This window comes from Urocitellus parryii, chromosome 8 (assembly GCF_045843805.1).
Source record: "Urocitellus parryii isolate mUroPar1 chromosome 8, mUroPar1.hap1, whole genome shotgun sequence".
Classification (NCBI taxonomy): Eukaryota; Metazoa; Chordata; class Mammalia; order Rodentia; family Sciuridae; genus Urocitellus; species Urocitellus parryii.
Genome location: NC_135538.1, coordinates 53,054,525 through 53,074,332, shown reverse-complemented (window position 1 = coordinate 53,074,332; position 19,808 = coordinate 53,054,525). Strand labels below are relative to the sequence as shown.

The 19,808-nt window shown below is 34.8% G+C and overlaps 1 protein-coding gene across 1 annotated transcript in view; it reads left to right on the top strand.

Annotated features, from left to right (window-relative positions):
- The window catches only part of Cep57l1 (centrosomal protein 57 like 1), a 55,768-nt gene that overhangs the window by 19,208 nt on the left and 16,752 nt on the right, over positions 1-19,808 (top strand). Inside the window, exons 2-4 of the mRNA XM_077801827.1 lie at positions 16,002-16,182; positions 17,607-17,786; positions 19,237-19,358. Of these exons, the coding sequence (XP_077657953.1) occupies positions 16,005-16,182; positions 17,607-17,786; positions 19,237-19,358 (480 nt within the window). The 5' untranslated portion in view covers positions 16,002-16,004. The remainder of the gene's footprint in view (positions 1-16,001; positions 16,183-17,606; positions 17,787-19,236; positions 19,359-19,808) is intronic.

The following is a 19,808-nucleotide window of genomic DNA, read 5'->3' as shown; positions in this document are numbered from 1 at the left end:
GAGGACACAGCTTTTCTGTGTGAAAGAGGTACTCTGGCAGGAAGTAAGTAGCAAGAATGGAAGCTGATTACATGTTTTTTTTTTCTTTCTTTTTTTTTTTTTTTTAAGAGAGAGTGAGAGAGGGGGGAGAGAGAGAGAGAGAGAGAGAGAATTTTTAATATTTATTTTTTAGTTCTCGGCAGACACAACATCTTTGTTTGTATGTGGTGCTGAAGATCGAACCCGGGCCGCATGCATGCCAGGCGAGCACGCTACCACTTGAGCCACATCCCCAGCCCTGATTACATGTTTTTTTGTACCCAGGATTGAACCCATGAGTGCTTAATCACTGAGCCACATCCCCAGACCTTTTTTATATTTTATTCTGAAACAGGGTCTCTCTGTGTTGCTTAGTGCCTCACTAAATTGTTTTGAACTATTAAAATTGTTTAAATTTGAGCAATTTAAATTGTTAAATCCTCTGTCTCAGCCTCCCCAGGTGCTGGGATTATGGGCTCCACTGCACCCAACCAATTAGAATTCTTATTTAAATTGCTGTAGATAGGACTTTCCTCTGATAGGGATTCTGAGGGTCTCCATTCCATTACAAGCAGGGAAAAGTTAGCAATGATTGTATAACTAGCTGGTTTTTGTAAGACATATTTGAATTAAGAACTCCCTGGCAGTGGTCATTTGGTACTTATTTTTACTTCAAAGCAATTTTAATCCTTTAGCAATTAATTTGAATGTTATGCTTATTAGACAATGAAATTTTCAGTTTTATAGGATCCCAGAGCAACTATGATGTATAATTTGGGTGGTGTTTTATATTACCCTTGGAAAATATAAGAAATATATGTTTGAATTAGGAATATACCACTTTTCTGGAAAATTATTAAAGTGCTACAGGAATTTTCTTTTCACTGTGGGATTTTTAAGAAGGGATTAATTTTCCTTAAAAAGAGCCAGGATACTGTGGATATGATGAAAAAATTGTTAGTGATGTGTGAATTAAAGAAGGAATACCAGGTGTCAGAGTAGGGTCTTAAATCGTGATCCTTGGCAGGAACAAAGTTGTTCTTTACGCTGTTGTGTCTGGATAGCTACCGGGGCCTGTGGAAGTCTTTGCAGTCTATTTCTCAAAGTTCTAGGAGTTTAGAAGCTTTTATGTGGACTCCAGAGTACAAGTATGAGTGGTCTGATCTTGTTCTTGTTTTTCTTTTTTCCTTTGTTTAACGAATGGTACTTTTTATTCTTAGAGAAATTATAAAAATGGTTAAATCTGATGAGAAGAATTTTATAGTTTTTAATAGTCTGTTTTATTATTTCTTACTTTAAAAAGCAAACCAATATGGGCTGGGGATGTGGCTCAAGCGGTAGCGCGCTCACTTGGCATGCGTGCAGCCCGGGTTCGATCCTCAGCACCACATACAAACAAAGATGTTGTGTCCGCTGAAAACTAAAAAATAAATATTAAAATTCTCTCTCTCTCTCTCTCTCTCTCTCTCTTAAAAAAAAAGCAAACCAATATCTATGTATTATGTATTTATTTTTTGCTGTTGTTTGCAGAGCTGGGGATTGAATCTGGGGCTTTTGCACATGCTAGACAAGTAAGTGCTCTACCACTGAGGCACATCCCCAGCCCTGAAATGTTTTTAAAATTTTTTTTAAATTTTAATTTGTTATGTATGACAACAGAATGTATTACAATTCATATTACACATATAGAGCACAATTTTTCATATCTCTTCTTGTAAATAAAGTAGTTACATCCTTCGTGTCTTCAAACGTGTACTTAGGGTAATAATGGCCATTGAATACTTAGGTAATAATGGCCATCGAATTCCACCTTCTTTCTTACCCCTGTGCCCCATCCCTTCCCTCCCCTTTTCCCCCTATTTAAAGTTCATTTAATCCCCCCCACACACATATTATGAATCAGCATCCTTAAATCAGAGAAATCATTCGGCATTTGGTTTTTTGGGATTGGCTAATTTCACTTAGCATTATATTCTCCATTTACCTGCAAATGCCATGATTTTATTCTCTTTTAAATGTTGAATAATATTCCATTGTACATATATACACACCACATTTTCTTTATCCATTCATCTATTGAAGGGCATCTAGGTTGGTTCCACAGTTTAGCTACTGTGAATTGTACTGGTATAAACATTGATGTGGCTGTGTCCCTGTGGTATGCTGTTTTTAAGTCCTTTGTGTATAGAGCGAGGAGAGAGATAGCTGGGTCAAATGGTGGTTCCATTCCTACTTTTCCAAGGATTCTCCATACTGCTTTCCATTTTGGCTACACCAATTTGCAGTCCCACAAGCAATGTGCCTTTTTCCCACCTCCCCACTAACACTTATTGTTGTTTATATTCTTTTTTTTTTCCAAAGAAACATGTCCTTTTAGTTGCTTAGTATTAGTAGACGTGAAGATCAAACATAGCCACAGAAACAAAAAATAAAATGTGTTTTAAATTTTGACAGCATTTAGAATTCTGTGTAAAATTTAAAATAATTAATTGGACCTGATCTCACATTCTTACTTTTCATATGCAAATATCATTAAACTTCAAGTTATTTACATTAGCATTTATACTTTTTTTATTAATGTTTTTATTTATATGTGACAGCAGAATGCATTACAATTCTTATTATACATTATATTCTTATTACAGCACAATTTTTCATATCTCTGGTTGTATATAAAGTATATTCACACCAATTCATGTCTTCATACATGTACTTTGGATAATAATGTACATCACATTCCACCATCATTTCTAACCTCATGGCCCCTTTCCTTTCCCTCCCATTCCTCTGCCCTATCTAGAGTTCCTCTGTTCTTCCTATGCTCCCCCTCCCTACCCTACTATGAATCAGCCTCCTTACATCAGAGAAAACATTTGGCAGTTGGTTTTTTTGGGATTGGCTAATTTAGCATTATATTCTCCAATGCCATCCATTTACCTGCAAATGCCATGATTTTATTCTCTTTTATTGCTGAGTAATATTCCATTGGGTATATATGTCACATCTTTTTATCCATTCATCTATTGAAGGGCATCTAGGTTGGTTCCACAGTTTAGCTACTGTGAATTGTGCTGGTATAAACATTGACGTGGCTGTGTCCCTGTAGTATGCTATTTTTAAGTTCTTTGTGTATAGAGCGAGGAGAGAGATAGCTGGGTCAAACGGTGGTTCCTCCCAGTTGTCCAAGGAATTTCCATACTGCTTTCCATATTGGCTGCACCAATTTGCAATTCTACCAGCAGAGTATGAGTGTACCTTTTTCCCCACATCTTCACCCCAACACTTATTGTTGTTTGTATTCTTAATAGCTGCCATTCTGACTGGTGAGAGTAGTTTTGATTTGCATTTCTCCAATTGCTAGAGATGTTGAACATTTTTTTTATGTATTTGTTGATTGATTGTATATCTTCTGAGAAGTGTCTGTTCAGTTCCTTGGCCCATTTATTGATTGGGTTATTTGTTTTTTTGGTGTTAAGGATTTTTGAGTTCTTTATATATTCTAGAAATTAGTGCTGTATTATGTGTGTGTGGTAAGAATTTGTTCCCAATTAGTAGGCTGAAATTATGTTTTTGAAAACCAAAAAATCAAAGACTTGCCTATACTCTTACTTACTATCTCTTTTCAGAAATTTGTTTACTCTTATTGTTTATCCTTGTAATAAACTCACTGTCATATTATACATATCTTTGCTGATTCCTCATTGTTGATCTTCAGACTTTCATTTACATAAAACTGATTTGAGTAGTTAATTAAAACTCTATATTTCTGGACCTTACTCCCAGAGATTCTGTTTCTGTCAATCTGGATGAGGCCCAGCAATCTGCACTTTTATTAAACATACTCAAAGTATTCCCACCTAAATGATTAAAGGCCCACACTTAAGAAATAAGCAGATTCTATAGCTAAGTGGATATTTGTGGCTTTGTCTGCCATCTTTATATATTGATAACTTCCAAATTCTTATCTTTATTCTAAACCATTCTTCTTAAATGCCATATTCATTTATATAATTGATATGGCTCTATTCACGGCAGAACACTGATTCAGGTTATCTGCATTCAAATCCCAGTTTATCTGCTTAATACCTGCCTGGCCCTGGGCAAGTTTTCTTAGTTGCCTCATGTAAAAAGAAATTAATGGTTATGTCTCATAGAATTGCCTTGACAATTTAGTGGATCGGTACAAGCAAAGTTCTTTGACCAGTACCATAACAAATTCAATGTATTGTTATCCCGTAAGCATCTCAAATTTCTCTAAAATGAATATTTTAAAAATAATGTTTATATGTATATATACATATATACACATATGTGTGTATACATATATACACATATGTGTGTATACATATATATGTGTGTATATATATATACATATATATACATATGTATGTATACATATATACATATATGTGTGTGTATATATATATATATATACATATATATACATATGTATGTATACATATATACATATATGTGTGTGTATATATATATATATACACACATATATATTAGTTGTAGTTGGACATAGTACCTTTATTTTATTTTTCTGTGGTGCTGAGGATTGAACCCAGTTCCTTACACGTGCTAGACGAGCGCTCTACCACTGAGCCACAACCCCAGCCCTAAAATGAATCTTTTATACCATCCCTGTCCTCTTCAAAAATCTGTTTTCTGCCTTGGCTATAAATTGCTTTCATTTTTTCCTTATCACTAATTTCCTCATCTAGGTTACAAATTCTATGAATTCAGCATCCTAATCATCTCTAACTAACTTGTCCCTCCTTTCCTTTTCCACTTTTATTGCTTTGGTTCAAATTTTCATTACAGGGTTCTAGGGTCATTTTTCTCCATTTTTGATTTCATTAAAATCTTTTTTTTAAGAGAGAGAGAATTTTAATATTTATTTTTTAGTTTTTCAGCAGACACAACATCTTTGTTTGTATGTGGTGCTGAGGATCGAACCCGGGCTGCATGTGTACCAGGCGAGTGCGCTACCGCTTGAGCCACATCCCCAGCCCCATCATTAAAATCTTTATCATAGGCAATGTGATCTTGCTCTTCCTTTACTTGATGGCTCTGATTAGCCACAGGTTAAAAATCCAAACACCTGTGTCAGCCATACAAGGCTCCTTAGATAGGTCTCTACCTCCTTCTCTTCAATATTTAAGAATATTTATAATCTTCCAGTTCTAGTAAAGTATTTGTAGGAGCACTGGATTCTCAGTTGCTTTCATACTTTTGCATAGATTAGCAGTAGAGCGTGGTGTCAGTCTACCAAGTCTCAACTTTATCACTTAACAAGGTGTGTGGCCTTGGGTAAAGCAATTTTTCTTTGTTACAGTTTGCTCATCTATGAAATGAGAATAGTTGTGCCTTAGAATTAGAATGTGGATTTACTAAATTGAGTCACCTCAGAAATATTCAATAAGTATGAGCTATCATTATTACATTTATTACTCCTATGCTATTTCTTCTATCTGTACACAAGATCTTCTCTCCCCATTATCTTAATTTCTTTTTCTTTCTTTCTTTCTTTTTTCTTTTTTTTTTTTTTTTTTTTTCAGTGCTGGGATTGAACCCAGGGGCTTGCACATGCTAAGCAAGCACTCTACCACTGAGACACATCCCCAGCCCACTATCTGCATTTCTTTTGCCCATGAACTCCTATTCAATCATCCTTTATTTTGAAGAACTGACCAGGTGTGGTGGCACATGCTTGTAATCCCAGTGATTTGGGAAGCTTAGATATGAGGATCTCAGTTTGATACCAGCCTCAGCAACTTAGCAAGACCCTGTTTAAAGAAAAAAGAACAACAACTATGGAATGTAGCTCAGTGATAAAAAGCCTCTGGGTTCAATCCCTATGCAAAAAATAAAAATTAGTTGAAGAACTGGCTCTTCCAGAAAGTTATCTCTGAAATCCCAGACTCTGGATTAGATCCTCCTTGGGGTCTCATAGCACTGCACTCTATGTAGAATAATTGAGCTATGAATGCCTTTAACTTGGGACCCTTCTGCCTCAGCCTTCTAAATTGCTGGGTTTACAGGCATGTACCACCATGCCTGGCTACAAAATCATTTATTTTTTAAAAGTTAGAACTTTGTGAAGAAATATTACCAGTAATATTTTTAAATCCTAAGCATTATGAGTTGCTTAAATAAAATTTTAAATTAAGATACTGAAACAAACAAAAACTAAAATAAATTTAAAAAGTATGTTAAAGTACATACTTTCATACGTACAGCATGGGTTGTTTTTTAAAGTTAGGATGGTGTTTACTGAATTGTTGAGTTCAGCCATAACAAACATTAGCTTAGAGATAGAGAGAAAGGCAAAAGTTATTGATTAGCCTGGTACAGAGGCTCACAGCTGTAATCCCAGTGGCTCCAAGGCTAGGCAGGGGGATTGCAAGTTCGAGGCCCGCCTCAGCAAAATGGGACAAAAGGCTGGAAATACACGTAGGCAGATTTAGTTTGGGCTCTGTTAGAGGGAAGGAAGGCAATCTCTACTCAGTTTCCTTGAGCCCATCAGGGTGGGGGGTTGCAGCCCTTCAGTTTCCACCTTCAGCCTGAGTAAGCTCTTAATTTCAGAGGTTGGTGTCCCAAATTAAGTCTATTTCAGTAGTTATGAAGTTAGCAAACCAGTTTTACTATATTTGCTGTTCAGTCTCCTATTGTTCCTCTTTCCTCTCATGCCAGTCTTTATTCAAAAGTAAGACTGCAAACACGTATTGGTAGCAGAAACTTTGCTTTATATGCTTGATATTTCAGAGCTTCATATTTCAGAGAATATTAGACAATTTTTTTTCCTTTGAAGTACTGGGGATTGAGCACATAAACTCATGCATGTTAGGCAAGTGCTCTACCACTGAGCTACATCCTCCTCCCTAGACATAAAATTATTACTTCCTATTCTTGCTTTGACTCCTTTGTTTTCACTTTTTCCTAATTTTGTTTCTCACTTAAAATAATCATCTGTCTTTGATCCCCTTTGAAGATTTTTCTTCCTGTATTTACTTCCTAAATGTTAGTGGTCTTTAGGACCCTAAGCTCAACCCATTTTGTCTCTTAAATCTATGATTCTTCATAAAATTTTGCCTTAGTATATCTGAGGAGGACCTCAGTGAATAGACAATACTAGTTCTCTGATGGACAAAGGCAGTGAATCTCTGTCATTGCTTTGTGTAGGCACATATACACACACTGAAAGTTGCTGTTCTTTACACTCCCATTGGGTGGTCTTAATTGATAACTAACTCTATGTCTCTAGATCCAGCCTAGACTGTTCATTTAACCTCTGGATCCATATTTGAGCTTTTTTGCTGGACAGCTCTGTGTCATTAAAACCTCAAACTTGACATGTCTCAACCAGAATTTATTATTATTTCCTCAGACTCTCTCCCTCTCTCCCTTTCTCTCTCCCTCCTTCTCTCTCTCTCTCCCTCCCCCACTCTCTTTCTGTCTCTCTTGGCAGTACTGGAGATAGAACCCAGGAGTGCTTTACACCTGAGCTACATGTTCAGCCTAAAAAATTTAAAAAATTTTTTATATTGAGATAGGGTCTCACTAAGTTGCTAAGGCTGACCTAGAACTTGGAGTCGTCCTGCTTCAACATCCCAAGTTCCTGGGATTATAGGCATGTGCCGTAGCTCCCAGTTTGTAACTCCTTTTATATTGCAATGATCCCCTGCCTCCACCATGGCTGCCTGAAACTCTGGATAGTATTGACGTTCATGTATAAATTAGTTACAGTAAGAGATTAACAACAAAATAGAACAACCTTAAGATATTGTGATAAATGTTATATATGAATATTGCCTTTCTCCAGAGTCCAGACAGCTATTGATATTTTCCAACTATGGTATACCTTGAGTAACTGAAATTGCAGATAAGGGAATCTACTGTATTCCATATTTCAATTAATACCCTCACCATTTATTTACTTGCCCAAATGAAAATATGGTGAACATTTTTTTTTTTTGAGTTGGGAATTGAACTCAAGGACTACATCCCCAGCCTTTTTATTCTTTTATTTTGAGACAGGGTCTCATTAAGTTGCTTAGGGTCTCAATAAATGCTGAGTTTGACCTTGAGCTTATGATTGATTGAACTCTGGAGAGTTGCTGGGATTACAGGCACTACACCTGGCTTGAGCATTTTTTATTCTTTTCTATCCTCCATTTCCTATATATAGTTGGTTCCTAAATATTTTTGATTTATCTTCTGAGAATTTTTTATGTTCATTTCAGCTATTCCAGTCTTATCTCAGGCCTGTATTTTCCTTGTTCGAATTAGTTCAGTAGCCCTTTTTAAAAAAAAATTATTTATGTATCTTTATTTTAGGTGGACACATTATTTTGTTTTTTGTTTTTTTATGTGGTGCTGAGGATCGAACCCAGTGCCTCATGCATGCTAGGCGAGCGCTGCACCATTAAGCCACCACCCCAGCCCCTCAGTAGCCTTTTTAATTTGTTCTTTGGCCTATAATTTCTTTTTCTTTCAATCTGTCCATCTCAAACTCATCATAATACACTTGTCAAAATGCAGACCTGATCATATTTCCCTAATGTCCTTCATTATCTTCCCATGGCCTATTCAGATAAAATATAATCTCCTTAGTAGATGTACAAAGTACTTGACTATCTTTTCTAGCCTCTTACTACCAATATTTATTCACTGCTTCAGTCAGATTTACCCATGGTCCTCAGTGATTACATATTCTATCTCCACTAATTATGTATTTCCAAATTTTGTGTTCCTGTTGAGGGCTGGGAGAGTTTGGGGTGAGAGCTCGGGCAATAAAGTAGTTTCTGTTTGAACCTACAAGTGCCCAGCCAGACTGCGGCAGCTGAAAACTAGTGTTTTCAAAAGTAGGCGCCCACGGCAGCAGGAGCCACCCTAATGCTGGACAGCAGGGGTCTATATGCAACTGAACACACAGCCTGTTTCAATCCAGCATCATCTAGTCACAGCAATTATACACAGCTTAACTTAATTATCATCATCTTAATGGCTCCCTGGTGTCACCTCTCAACCACTCCTTCAGGCAAAATGCCAGGCACCATCCCGACTGGGCTGTGGCTCTCAACATTCAGCCTTATCATAAATACCTCTTACAGAGTTGTGGCTAATTCCAGGGCCATTTTGCATTGGCTGATCCTGTTACTACTACTCATGCATCTTCTTTTTGTTTTCCCAAGTTTCATTATTATCACCTATCCTGATTTCTGTCTTTGCATGTTTATTTTATATTTATTCTTCAAAAAGGAAAAGTAGTCTATACCTTTCCAGTCTAGCTACAATTTTCAAATCTAGTCCATACTGTAAAATTTGTTCTTCAATCTCAATTAAGTGAATATTATCTGATTAGTCATTCTTTAAATAGAGGGTTTATTAGCATGACTTAGGTAATAATAGAGTATAATAAACAATGTGGGGGGGCATGGGAAGGATGGAGAAACTGTAGGCAAAGGGGAGGGAGAAGAGGGGGTATGGGGGTAGGAAAGATGGTGGAATGAGATGGACATCATTACCCTAGGTACCTGTATGACTTCACATATGGTGCAGTGCTACATTGTGTACAACCAGAGAAATGAAAAGTTATGCTCCATTTGTGTACAATGAATCAAAATGCATTCTGCTGTCATTAAATATATATGATTTAATATATACTTAATTAAGTGTATATGGAATAATTAAATAAAATTTAAAATGAAAATAAAAATAAAACAACCTGTAGATTCAAAATAAGAAAAGGTGTCAGAACATAATTCACATTCTAAAGTATACTATAACCCAACTTTTAAAAATATGATAAATTCATGGAACTACCCCCAATAACAAGTTAAATTCCAGAAATTCAGAAGCAGTTTATAACATTTCAGTGACTATCATGTAAAATGCAACAAATCTTATATTTAATATGCTGATCTTTTGATTCAAATTTATCAAAAAACAATTTATCATTAACTCTAAAAATAGCTCTTGCTGGATTTGAAAAGCCATCATTCTGCAGTCATCATTGTAAAGACTGGTTTTTGGCAAGAAGCATCAATAAATAATAAATCCAGGCAGCAAAAAATTGGTAAGTATGATATTTGCATGGTATAAATGTCTCTCCCATAGATTGCTTATAAGATGCAAGGAAATATAAATAAAAATTGAATAATTAAAGGTGGTTAAAATTGATATCAACTATGAAAATTAGTAGATATATATCATGTGCCTCTGGATATGAAACCTGAGGAGACAGTATTTATTCTGATACATAATATGAATCTTATCATGGAAAAACATCATAAAAGAGACCCAAATGAAAAAGATTCTATTTTTAAACAAGAGGGAGGTGGCTGTTTAAAAATCTTTTAGATTGTCATTAAAGATAATCATGCTAAGGCACACTTATGATCCCAGTGACTTGGGAAGCTGAGGAATGAGGATCACAGGTTTGAATCCAATTCAATTAGTGAGGCAATTTAGTGAGACCCTTTCTCAAAATTAAAAAATAAAAATGAAAAGGGCTGGTTATATAGCTCAATGGTACAGCACTCCCTGGGTTCAATCCAAGGGAGGGGGGGCGGAAAACACCCACAAAGACACTCTATCTCATCTTTGGCTTTGGCTGTGGTAGACAAAAAGAATCTTTCAAAGAAATGTAAGCTTAAAATAAGAAATCACAGCCAGGTATGTATACCTGTAATCCCAGTTCTAGCCCCAGCTACCTGGAAAGCTGAGACAGGAGGATTGCAGGTTTAGGCCAGCCTGGGCAATTTCCTGGGAATATGTCGTCTTTTTTTTTTTTTTTTTAAGTGCTGATCACTTTTTAAAAAATAGATTTTGGACTTTTTTAATACCTTTATTTTATTTTTATGTGGTGCTGAGGATCGAACCCAGGGCCTCATGTTTGCCAGGCAAGCGCTCTGCCACTGAGCCTCAGCCCCAGCCCCTCAAAATAAAATTCTTTGAAAGGGCTGGCCTTTCAAAGTAGCCCAGTGGTGGAGAACTTACCTAGCATGTGCAAGACCTTGAGTTCAGTCCCTAGTACCAGAAAAAAAATTTAAAAATTAGAAATCATTAAAGATAAATTAACCAGCCACTGTTAGACAAGCATCATCAGCAGAATCCACAAACTACAAAGACTGATTTCTACAATTATCAAATGGAGAAATTTTTCTTTTTTAAAAATGTGTGTTTAAAATGTTTAAAGCCATTTAGAAAAATTCAACATGGAATGTGAGAAAGAGACATCAAAGACAACATTTGATATTATAAATAATGCTGGAATGGTGATCTTTATAATAATCTTGTGTATATCTTTGCCTTTTTTTAGTATTGATTCCTATAATAATTTTTGAGACTCTTAATGTATAGTGTTCAATTGTTTTGCAGAAAAGTGATATTAACTTATATTCCTATCAGCAATGTATCCCAGCTTTCTTGCCAACATTTAATGTTGTCCCTTAAAAGAACTTTGCTTTATTTGAAAGGTAAAGCATGACATTTTCTTGTTTTCCTTCCTTCCTTCCTCCCTCCCTCTCAATCTCCTTTTCCTTTTCCCTTACTCTCCCCCACTTCTTTCCCCTACTTCTTTCTTTTCTTTCCTTCTTCCTTCCCTCCTTCCCTCCCTCCCTCCCTCCCTCCTTCCCTCCCTCCCTCCCTCCCTCCCTCCCTCCCTCCTTCCCTCCCTCCCTCCCTCCCTCCTTCCTTCCTTCCTTCCTTCCTTCCTTCCTTCCTTTCTTCCTTCACTAGGGATTGAACCAGGGCTTTATATATGTAGGCAAGTGCTCTACTACTGAGCTATATCCACAACCCTTATTTATTTTGGTACTACTATGAACTAATGGTTTATAATCATTGGTCATTTTTAATGATTTTAATACTCCTGATTCATGGTAAAAACTTTATATTAATGATATTAACCCTTTGTCCTTCATTGCAAATATTTACTTGTCTTTTTCCTTTCAATTTTATTTATATTTTTTATGTTTTGTTATTAATTTTAGTGTAGCTTGTATATGTATATGTATTTTATATTTCCCCCTCCTTCTCATCATAAAACATCTTACCCATTGTAACATTAACTGTTCAATGATTTTTTAAAAATAATTTTAAGTTTTAGTTTTTTACTTATAGCTGAAGTTTATTAATGAATGGAGTTGAGATAAAGGCTTAACTCAATTTTTTTTCCAAATTTTCTAACTTATTTAATTATCAAAAAATGAATTATTTGTTTCATCCAGTTGAAATATTTTGAAATGTTTATTTTTTATGTTTACTAGTTTCCAGTAATCAGTTCATTTTTATATCACTATCTAAACATTTAGATTAGTTAGTGATATAAAAATAATAGGTCATATTATTATAGGGCATCTATAAGAGAAGTTTCTCAACCATAAATTATCCTACTCAATGGTAATGTACTTTTTAAAGTACTTACACATTGAAAAATAAAATAAGGTTAGCACAGCCTTTGCTGTGTTTGCTTGTAAAGGAAGAGCTAAAGGTAAGTTAATATAAATACATAAACAAAGGGAAAAAAAAGATGAAAGAAACAAAGCTGTTGGTATTTCTCTAATTTCTCTGAGGAAAAACCCAAATGGAATAATTAGCAGTGCAGAAACAGTGATTTCTCCACTTTAAGAATCCATTGTAGTATCTCTGACTTCCTCATAATGTCATGTCCCTAACAGTCCTATGGAATTATGCAAAGATGATGGCACAGCACAGCTGGAATAGACATTAGTTGTTTTAAAAAAAAAACAAAAATACTTGGAATAGTTATTTTCCTCCAAAACAAGAGAAAATACTTTGATAAGATATTTGCACGTAGAAAATTCTTTAAGGATAGTTTCTTTATGGAGTAGCAGCCAATTAAGGTTTATTTTATAGATCATAAAGACAAGGGTTGTTACTCTGCTTATATCCATGTTGATGTGTATTTATACATTTTAATTAAATATTAGTTTATTTTTTAACTTATTGGTAATCTTTTGAGAATTTATTATTTCAACTATATTTCCATGGTTGTTCACAAGCTATCAAGAATGATTCCAAGCCGGGCTCGGTGGCTCACACCTGTAGGTAGTCCCAGAAACTCAGGAGGCTGACACAGGAGGATCACAAGTTCAAAGCCAGCCTCCCTGGGTATCCAAAACAAAGAAACAAAAAAATCAAGGCACTAAGCAACTCAGTGAGACCTTGTCTCTAAATAAAATACAACATAGGGCTGGGGATGTGTGGTTCAGTGATTTGAGTACCCCTGAATTCAATCCTTGGTACTCTTTCCTCCCCCGACCCCAAAAAAAGAATGGTTCCAGGTATAATCTGAATTTCCTTAGACTTAACCAGGCTGACCAAAAAATGAGATCCATTAAGACAAATAAGAACTGCATATTTATAATCTCATAAAATTTCATAATCTCTAACTTCATGAAGGTGACAAACAGAATGAGCATCAATGAAACAAAACACTGAAAGAGATGAAGAGAGGTGGAAAACTGCCTAGAGTAGAGATTTTCCAGCTGCAAGTCATAAACCATTAGTAAATTAAAAAATGAATTAGAAGAGATTAGAAGAGTGGTAACTTTGAACATTTGGAAATACAAATTATTTTAGAGAATATCAGAATACACAAACGAACAAGGGTTAAGTAGTGTTTTCTTCAACAATTGTGTCAGCTTTACAAACGCACACACATGCCCATATACACATATGTACACAAAATGTGCAGACTCATTGGAAAGTTTACTGTGAATTTAAGTAAAAACTTTTAAGACTATCTAAAGCATAAGTCATTTTTGAAAGACAGATTCTTCCTCTGAGATGAGAAGAAAAAGGATCTATGTATTAGGAGTAGGGAAACACTCTATTTAACAGAATTAATTTACTTGTATATTTATTACAAAAAAACTGGTCTTTGTAAAATTATGTAGTGATTGTTGGATTTTAAAATAAGTTATATGACTAATGATTAAATAAATGCATTAACAATAAACTTTTAAAAAAATGAGATCCACATTTTATAGCTTTTTTACCCTACTTGCAGACACATAAAAAGTCTTACAAGAATTCCTAAGGTCTTTTCAATTACTTGCAGATAGGCCCCATATTAGATATTGAAAACAGAAATTGAGACTTAGGATACTTCTTTGTGTTTTCAGAAATTTCTCTTGTACATGTCAGTAAATATGTCTATTCCAGGTGTATGCACCCTGACCCCCGTCCCCCAATTGTCTCTCTTTTTTAAAAAATATTTTTTAATTGTAAATGGACATAATTCCTTTATTTTATTTTTATGCGGTGTTGAGGATCAGACCCAGTGCTTCACACATGCGAGGTAAGAACTCTACACTGAGCTACAACCCCAGCCCTCTTAATAGTACTGCAAATGTTCTACAGTCCTCAAGTGCCAAAATTGTTATTGGTCTTAGACAACACCCCGCCACACACACACTGGATTATGACATCTTATAAAAATCAGGGAAACTAATACCTAAACCCTTTATTGATAAAATATTTGTCAGTTTTTACTTATAGACCTTTCTTTTATCAGGGCCTACGTGAGTTCATGGTACTAGGTCAGAGAAGATTAGAATGACTGCTACCATATTCTACTCACAATAACTTCTGTCCTCAACCAAATAAGGCTTTGATTATAGGTCAGGCTTTTTATACTTGTTTCGTCTTCCTCCAGAGTGAGTTTTTCTCCCAAGATGACCCGGCTCTTTATGTAATTAAGCTTTTAGTGGGTTTATGCACTTGTTTCCAACACAGAACAAGATTGTAGGGTTAAGCTGGGATCTCTATTACAGTGAGAACTCCTGAACTCTTATTTCTTGGTTGTGCTAACTTTCCACCACTGTGATAAAATACCTGAAGTAATCAACTCATAAGACAGAAAAGTCTATTTTACTGTATGGTTTTAGAGGTTTTAGTCTACGGTTGGTTGGCTCTGTTGCCTTAGGTCTTGTGGCAAGAGAGAACATATGGTGGAAGTGTGTGGCAGAGGAAGCTATTCACTGAGAAAATTAGACGAATGCTCCCATGGAACATTGCATTTATCTAAGATGCTGTTCTCTCTTTTAAAATGGTTAAAAAGACTCACTACCAAAAAAAAAAAAAAAGGAAAAAACTTGCATAATAAATCAAGTCTACTCTAGATTCTTCAGATTTGGAACCCTTCTAAACTAAATGATTAGAATTCTAGAGCATAAGGTGGAGGAGATGTGTCTTACTCAAGGATTAGATTCAGAAATTTCATGTATTAAAAATTATCCTTGAAAATTCCTTAGAAAGCTAATACATTGATATCTAACTGTCAAAATTAGAGAATTGGATATTTTTGGCTTGTGTTTTAAAAAGGTGTATTATCTTTTAGAATTGTACTTTTTTCTTTCTTTCTTTTTTTTTTTTTTTTTTTTTTGGTGCCAGGGATTGAATGCAGAGGCACTTAACCTACCTCTGAGCCACATCCCCAGCCCATTTTTTAATATTTTATTTAGAGACAGGGTCTTGCTAAGTTGCTTAGGGCCTCACTTACTAAGTTGCTGAGTTTGGCTTTGAACTTGCAATTCTCCTGCCTCAGCCTCCCAAGTGGCTGAGATTACAGGCATGTGCCACCACACCTAGCTAGAATTACACTTTCTGTTTAAACTTCAGTGTTCTAGTTTTTGTGGAGAGGTGTTAAAACTGTAACTGGCTTGGGACTATGAGCAACTGAGAAACTGGCAAACAGACATTGCTTACTCCAGACTACATGCTTATTGAAATTCAGACAGAATTGTCTTTATTATTTACATGGTAAATAGTCACTTTTCTTTCTGTTATTGCTGAGCTTATTATAGTTGAATTTGTGATAAGTAAATTTGTGAAGATACATCTTGCTCCATAGTATATGAGTATGTTATTTGGGTTCTCTGAATTTTTGTATAATGTTTTCATCCTTCAAATAGGAGACAATGATGCTATACCTTTATTCTCTACAGATAATGGATTCAGAATTAATACCTAGTGTAATAGGAAGCTATATTAAACCTCCAGAAAGAGTATTTGTTTCATCATTCACCAAAAATGAATCAGAATTGCCACCCAAGATGAATCAGAATTGCCACCCTTTGAACTTAGAAGTCACCTCTCCTAAAATGTTTCATAGCCCAAATAGCCAAGGTAATGATAACATAAAATTTTATATAAAATTAGAGGGATGGTACAAAATATATCATGAAAACCTACCTTTTTTATGTAGAAAATAATGTGATTTTATATTTAATTTTAATGAAACTTCCAATGTTAATTCTATTGCTAAATTTCTATGAACCTAAACAATTAACTTAACACTCTTTATTTTGGCTTCTTCAGCTATAAAATGATGATTAATATAAGCAGATGAGTGTATAACACAGGTTTATCATAAAAGCATTTAGAAAACAATAAAATACTCTTTGAAGAATGAAAGGTCAGATTTGGAATCCTTCTAAACTAGATGATTAGAATGCTAGTGAATTAAATGGAATTAGTCTTATTCAAAGATTAGATTCAGAAGTTGCATATGGAAAGTCTTTTTGGAAGACATCATATCTGAATCACTGCAAAATATGAATATTATAATTTTTGGATATAAATTGGAGGATCTTAAAATTTAATTAGGAAAATATTTATGACTCCAGGCATACCCTATGTCATAAATTATATAATGCTAATTATTACTTGATTTTTAATATTCTGTAATAATGACTTCTGTTAATAAATAGTTTAGCTTTGTGGAATAAATCACAAGAAACAGTAATCTATATCACTGATTCAGCTCTGGGTACCATATAAAGAGCAATAAATATAATTCATCTCACTCATAAAAACTAAATGATAATCTCTAACAGACATCTAATTGGATATAAACCACAGGAAAGTTAACTTTAACATTTTCATTCTATTCATCTCTAATTTTATACTTTAAAGTTATAATTGAATACAAAGTATAAAATAGTATTTGAAAATTTTGTAACTCTGAATTGATCTGAATCATGACGATATTAATGCAGCTGAATAAAAACATCACAGTAGTATATGTGTACTCCTTACAGTCTTACAAGCCTGAAGTCAACTATTAGATTATACCCCCTGCCACAGCAAAAAAATCTATTCTACTTCTTATATCCTGATTCTTGATATATATCTGGGACATAGCAATAATAAATGTGGTTTGTCTAAAACTGAACACATTGAAAACTAGAAAAACCCTTTAACTTTAAACCTAAAATTCCCAACATCCTTTCACTTGAAAATATTCATTTTATTTAACTGTGGTTCTTAGCTTTCTCAGTCCTAATAATCACTAATATAATGATTGATTATTGCTTTTATAAGATATTTTATAGAAAATTTATCCCTCTTTAGAGTTTTAGTCAGTTTTTATTTTTATGAAGAATATACATTACTTCTACATTTTTCTGGCCACTAACGAAAAATATACTCCTCATTTTTTGTTGTTGTTGTTGTTCCATGTTACTATGATTTTAAGTCTTCAAAAACTTCCATTTAACACATCACACTTTTTTTTTTTTTTTTTTTTTTTGCTACCACCCCCACAACAGCTCTTATTTTGGCCTTAAAAACTCTTCAGGAAAAGATTCATCGTTTAGAGCTGGAGAGAACACAAGCTGAAGATAACCTGAACATTCTTTCTAGAGAAGCAGCGCAGTATAAAAAGGCTTTGGAGAATGAAACAAATGAGAGAAATCTGGCACACCAGGAACTGATAAAGCAGAAAAAAGGTAAAAAATACAATAGTTCTCAGAAATGAAGGGTTACCAGAGTTTACAATTTGAAAATAATAATTTCAGTCTGAGTGGATTTTTCAAATATCTTTGTTTTTATATATATATTGAAACCTTGAGGCCTTATTCTCAGACATAGAGATATTTGTGAGAAATGACTGTATCTTTGAATTTATCTCTGTTATATCTGTTTTCCCAGTTCATAAATAGTTGAGAGTAAAAGAAAAATTATAAACAAAGCTCAAGTTTGTGTTTCATCTTTAAAACAGAATGAAGCCAAGCATGGTGGCAGACACTTATAATCCCAGAGACTTTGGAGGCTGAGGCTGGAGGATCCCAAAATCAAGGCCAGCCTCAGCAAATTATCAGGGCTCTAAGCAACTTAATGAGATCCTGTCTCAAAAATAAATACATAAAAAGGACTGAGGATATATCCCAGTGGTAAATTGCCCCATGGATTCAATTCCCAGTCCAAAAATTAAAAAACAAAACAAACAAAACACCTCACCAGAATGAATAATGGAGAGGGAAAAAAAAATTTCTGAGGCAACTGGACAAAAATGGAAGAGAGAAAAGTAAAGGATTAGAAATAAATTTCTTGCCTCTGTAGAGTTAACTGTGTAGTCAGTAGTCAAGAGAGGAGGAAAATGAGAACAATATTTGTGCATTTTCCTGATTTTCCTGAAAGACAAGAAATGTATTGATAGCTAAAAGACTTAACATCCTCTGCTTTCATAGATGGTGCTGTTTCCAAAGCAACCAGGGTATTTATCTCTCACAAGACGCTGACCTCTCCTCTTTCAAAAGTATGCCTTCTAGACTGGGGATGTAGCTCAATGGTAGAGCACTCACCTAACGCATACAAGGCCCTGAGTTCAGTCCCCAGTACTACCAAAGAAAAGAACAAAAGACAAAGCAAAGAAAAAAAAAAGGAAAAAGTATGCTTTCTAGACGTTTAGGGGGAGAACATGTAAACCAGTTATCTGTAATTAATGAGGTAATCACAGAATGTATGTGATTCACTGTGATATTTCTGTACATGCCTATATTGTGCATTGATCAATGCATCACATCTGTCCATTCTTCTTCTACCCTGCCCCTGTCCAACCTCTTTTCCCACACCTAAATGATCCCTCTTCTTTCATGTTATTTATTTTTGTAGAGTTTCCATATATGAGAGAAAATGTACTTGTCCTTCTGTGTCTGTCTTATTTTTTTCAACATGATATTCTCTAGTTTCATCCATTTTTCTGCAAATGTGAGGATTTCATTCTTCTTTATGACTATTACTATTTTGTGTGTGTGTGTGTGTGTATACACACACACACATATTTTCTTTACCATTTAACTGTTGACAGGCAATTTTTATATATTGTTTTTCATGATAACAAATCTCTGATTTATGTGATCATCAACTAATTGACTCATTGTTTTGCCTTTTTCATAGGTATAAGTTTACAGTTACGCTCAGCCCAGTCACGCTGTACTCTTCTAGAGAAGCAACTAGAATATACAAAGAGAATGGTTCTCAATGTAGAACGAGAAAAGAATATGATCTTAGAACAACAGGTGAGCATGTTTTCAAAAAAGAGTGACAATATAATTTAATATGTATTTGAAGAAAATTTAACATAGGAAAATTGTCATAACATTAGGTAAAATAGGATATTGTTATGGTTTGGATATGGAATATCCCCTAAAAAAAAAAGCACAAGTATTGAAGGCTTTGTTCCCCAACATAGAAATGTTCAGAAAATGAGACTTTGGGGAGTGATTGGATCATGAGGGCTCTGGCTTCAGTGGATTAATCCAGTGATAGCTGAATGAACTACTGGGAGGCAGTGGAAGCTGTAGGAGTTGGAATCTAGTTGAAGAGAGTGAGTCCTTGGGGCTTTGCCCTTGGGGACTATATCTTGTCCTTGGACCCTTCCTTCATCTTTTTTCTTCAGAGCTACCACGAACTGAGCAGCTTTCTTCTGCCACACCTTTCTGCCATGATGTTCTGTCTTACCTCTGGCC